The 5,148-nt window shown below is 39.5% G+C and overlaps 1 protein-coding gene across 3 annotated transcripts in view; it reads left to right on the top strand.

Moving 5' to 3' along the window:
• The first annotated feature begins 116 nt into the window (after positions 1-116).
• The window catches only part of ttc13 (tetratricopeptide repeat domain 13), a 115,133-nt gene continuing 110,101 nt past the window's right edge, over positions 117-5,148 (top strand). For all 3 annotated transcript variants that reach the window (XR_010019003.1, XM_063056627.1, XM_063056628.1), the window contains exon 1: positions 117-324. Coding sequence is in view for 2 of the 3 variants with exons in the window: in XM_063056627.1 (XP_062912697.1) it covers positions 141-324 (184 nt within the window). In the remaining variant the exon portion in view is untranslated. The remainder of the gene's footprint in view (positions 325-5,148) is intronic.

Here is a 5,148-nt window from a genome sequence, read left to right as displayed (position 1 = left end):
CACGGAAGATATGGTCCATATCTTGGGACTGCGCCTCTTTTGTGATCCCAAAGCGAACGACAACTCCCAGCGTGCACAGCGCTCCTCTAAACTCGCCGGTTACCCGTATGCTGCTTTCGCTGACGAGAAGCAGCGCAAACATGGCAGCTGCCAGTCAGAGTGCGGCGGTGATGGTTGCTGCTCAACTTTTATTGTTTACTTTGCACGGCTCGGCCTGGGCTGAGTACTTTTCGCTTTTATCGTTCAATAGCAACAGCCACTTGCAGAAACCAGGCTGTGTCACCCAGTCAGAACTGGCGAACTCGAAGGACTTGGTGGAATGTGGTAAGAGCCTGTACTTTTTTGTGTCCTTTTTTTTATCCAGTGCGGGTTCCTGCTGACTTCCGCATCTGCGGCCAGGACACGAATTTGCAAAGTCACTGGATCGTTAGATCAGCACGGATTCATCCCTATTATATACATATTTGTTACGTGTTCTGGAAGTTTTCTCATGCAGTTTATTTTAAATTATAATCAAAGCTATCCAGTTAGCTTTTTATTAAAGTCTGAGCTGTTTACTGTTCAGATAGCACCTGCTAGTTGACAGCATTGTCTTGTTTCCTCATCCTTTACATTGGCAAGAACAGAATCTTTTCAAAGTAATAAACATATTAAGGTGGATCAGAATTCAAAGGAAGAATATGTTTCTAGAGCATATAAACTAGCCGATCGAAAGCACCAATATTTTTTTTACTAAGGTTCTCGAAGATAAGGAAAGAAGTAGGAGTTTGTAATGCTATTGTTTGGCCTGCGATGTCTAAATTTTCATTGAGGTGTGTTTACATGAAGTTATCAGAGAAGTGCATGATCATTGAACTCAACATTCCAACAGTAAGAATCAACCACGACAAAATCATTTCTGATAAATGTTTTAGGAGAAAGGGCACTGAAAACTCATGTAGATAATCAGTTTGTCTTTGGTATCTTTGGATATGTAATACTGTAATTCATGTAGATTAGCTACAAGTATTTGTAAATGCACACTAAGTCATTGTGATCTGTGTACTTGAGAGGTTGGTTTCAGGCTCCATCTCAGATTTTTCACAGAAATGTACATTAACATTTCTCTGTAAAATATTGTGATCAGTTTTCAGACTACTTGTTCCAAGTGCATTATTGTGTTCTGATTACAAGATAATGATACACATCTTGTAATTTCAAATAGGAATCCTCCAATGAAAGTAGCTGGTATCTAATGGCAATTCTGTTTGGGTGTTTAAATGTTTTAATGTGTATATAATACTGTTAAAATGTATGTGGAATACAGTACTTATGTTAAGTCAATGTATGTATTGGGTATAAAGAAAGATTAGTGTGATCCACATGTTTTGTTAGTTGTGGGAAGTCCATGTTAATTTCATGCATGGATACTGAGGATTTAGTGTATTAGGATATCTGTCATGTGAGTAAACCCATTTTTTAATGGTGATCACAATGAAGAATTGACATTGACATGTTTTAAATGCTGTCTATATTAAAAGGACATCAAATTCTCCGGAATTACTAGCAAGCCAGCTACCATTTATTTGCCTATAATGAAGATACTAATAACAGTTACTAATACTAAAGATAACAGTTTCGAGTGATGAAATGATTTTTTTTCTCAACAGTTGCTTAATGTGTTGTTTCACTCTGCCATTTCCTGTGGTTTTGTTTGTAAGACTGAAAGCAGAGCCAAATCAATTCTTGCAATTGTGTCCAGCCAAGCATGCATTTGGAGAATCGTGGCAATACTGTGAGATTATTTTCCTCCTGCAATTCAGCACAGCTGAGACAAATTAGGAATTGTTTTACTTTCCTAATTGCTCATATATCCTGAAGCCTTTCCTCTTCTGCATAAAAAGATGTACTGCACTTTGGAATTCCAAACAAATTCCATTTTTGACGTGTTGTTATTTTGTGCTTGATATATAAGCAGCAGTATAATAATGGTTCGGCCAGCATGCGTTTGTCTAGGGGAAGACAGCCTCTGGCCCAGCCAAACTGAGAAGTCTCTTTTTTGTGGATGCTGCCCGGTTACAAATTCGTACCACAAAATATCAGACAGTACACCATATGCAATTAAACTATTGAACTTTATAATCTTAATCTGACTATCGGGTTAGTAAAGTAAATAGACAGAAAAAGGGCCCATTTTAATGCATAGTCTAATGCGCACATTGGAGCTCACGGTTCCGTCCATTCATTCCCCATCGACCTCCTCCGAGTGTCACTGACCCCCAGACCCTCGCTCAAAGTCCACTCCATCGGGCAGTCTACCAACTCTCTCCATTCGCGTCTTCTCTCTTCATCTCTCGCTGACAAAAGACCACAAAATCCCTTTTCTCAGACCCACTAGAAAGAACAACATGCCTGTCATTGGATGGCACACATTCCAAAGCTCTGTTATCTCTCGTCATAACCCAACAGAGAAACCATTACATTAGCAGAGAGACATTACAGAAAGGCCATTACATTAGCAGTGAAACCTTACAGCGCTTTACACTTAACTTAGCGATGTTGTTTGAGAGAGAAACATTAGCCAGGATGAACTCTCCAGCTGGCTTCTTTTATAGCCATGGAATCTGTCCCATGGCACCATGTGAGAGAATTTAACATGTATTCAGGCAGAATTTTTGTTTGAGCTTAACTACAAAACATTGTGCATCATGTCGGATCAAAAGAAAACAAGTCGACAATTTACCAAAAATTCAAAACCAAAATTGTGAGGCTGAGAAAGTATTTATCCCCTTTGTAATTACTGCCTGAACTTTTCTCAGGTGCAATACTGTATATTACCTTAGCAACTCACCCAATTTGTTGATTTAGAAAATTGGAGGATCACCTGCTTTCAATGTATTCATAAGAATAACTACCCCGTCTCTCTGTAAGGCCCAACAGTATGGTAGATTTTCAAAAGACCAAACCAAAATGAAGACAATAGAGCATTCAGGACAAGTCAGGGAAATGACTAAATAGAGACAAATCCAAAAAGACTACTGGCTGTAATACTTGTGAAGGGTGGTTCAACTAAGTACTGAACTAAGGGGTATGAATACTTTTGAACTGCTGACATTTCAGAATTTGAATTTTAATTTATTCATGCTTTACAATGTTCGACTCTACTTTAAAAAAGGAGCGTGTGATTCACAATTAAAAATTATCGGTTAAATTGATCAAAGTCCCTGGCTGTATACTCATTTATGTGAACAAGGGGTTGGAAGCTGAATAGTTTTACAAGGCACTGTACAGTCATTGGAATACAATCCCAGTCCATCCAGTATCTCCTTATAAATAAAATGCTCCATATCGGTGCATTTGTTGTGGCTCCTCTGCAGTGCAATCCTTCTTGTGGTGTGGCAACCAGAGCGCTCCACCATGGTCCAGCTATACTGGAGCCAATGTTTTGTGAGGTTGTACCATAGCCTGCCTAATTTTATAATCTTTGTTCTGAAAGCAAGTATCCTGTAGGCCTTCTTCTCCATATTATTTACCTGTAGTAGCTTCTTCAAGGATACAGACTTTTGTACCAAGGTTCTTTTGTTCCTCAATTCCCCACACAGGGCCCTACTCATCACTGAGTGTGGCCTACTCTTAACAGTTCTCCCAGAGTTCGTTGCCTCACACTTATTAGGATTAAATTCAATTTTCCAGTGCTCTGCTCATCTGCCAACAGTGCAGTATTGTACTGTAGCCTTCAAATATCTTCATTACCAATGCCATCAACAAATATTGCCTCATCTGCAAACTTGCTAAACATCCCTCCTACATTAATATCTACATTAATTATATATACAATAAACTATAGGTTTGCCAGCCTGATCTTTGTATTACAACATTGATTGCGTTTTGCTACTCACTAAACCAGTGGTCCCCAACCACCGGACCGCAGACTGGTACTAGGCCGCAAGGAAACGATATGAGTCAGCTGCACCTTTCCTCATTCCCTGTCACGCACTGTTGAACTTGAACATAGGGTTGCCAACTGTCTCGTATTTGCCGGGACATCCTGTATATTGGGCTAAATTGGTTTGCCCCATACGGGACCACCATTGTCCCGTATTTCCCTCGCTAAAGTAGAGCATTCCTAGGAAACCATTCGTGCCGAAATGGCGTAAAGCGAAGAAGCAATTACCATTAATTTATATGGGAAAAATTTTGGGGTGTTCCCAGACCCAAAAAAAACCTACTAAGTCATACCAAATAACGCATAAAATCTAAAATAACACTAACATATAGTAAAAGCTGGAATGATATGATAAATACACAGCCTATATAAAGTAGAAATAATGTATGTGCTGCATAGTCGGGAAGATTAAGGCAAAACCGATTTGTGGGAAAAAAAATCGGCACGTACACGCATGCGCACGTCATGCATGTCCACACAGGTGCAAGGCTTCATGGTCGTGGTAGTCTTTCCTGGGGTAAATACAAGTGTCCTGGGATTTGACTGCTACCTTTGTCTCTTATTTGGGAGTGAGAAAGTTGGCAATCCTAACTGTAAAAGACATGTTGAGGTGAGTTTAACCCCACTTGAACACCGGGGGGGGGGGGCAGTTGGTTAGCTGGTCCGCAAGAATATTGTCAATATTAAACTGGTCCATGGTGCAAAAAAGGGTTGGGGACCCCTGCACTAAACAACCCTCCACCCTCGCTCCTTTTATGAAGCCAATTTGCCTTGTATTCCATGGCTCTAATCTTTTGTTCATAAGATCCTTGTTGGAATTGAGCTAAGTCTCCAACTAACTATGTAATCCACTTCAATTATTCTACTTTGATAATGCATTTTGTTACCTCTTCAAAGAAACAAATTAGTCATGTTGACCATTTTTGATTAGTTACTGCTGTTCCAATTGTAGATCCATCTGTTCAGTATTTTCCCCAATACATTAGCTCTACTGTAATTACCTGGTTTATCCCTCCTGCCCTTCTTGAATAACAATAGGAGATTCTTTGTCTTCTAGTCACCTCTTCTGTGGCCTGCCAGGAGTCTGCCAGGTCTCCAACAATTTGCCATATATTGGAAAGCTTGGGTATATTTTAGTAGATCTTTGGGATTTCAAGACTTTTAAGCTTTTAATACATAGCCTTTAATATATTTTTAATGTAACATTGAACCATGGTAACACA

Source organism: Mobula hypostoma, chromosome 8 (assembly GCF_963921235.1).
Source record: "Mobula hypostoma chromosome 8, sMobHyp1.1, whole genome shotgun sequence".
Classification (NCBI taxonomy): Eukaryota; Metazoa; Chordata; class Chondrichthyes; order Myliobatiformes; family Myliobatidae; genus Mobula; species Mobula hypostoma.
This window is presented reverse-complemented; position numbering and strand designations above follow the sequence as displayed.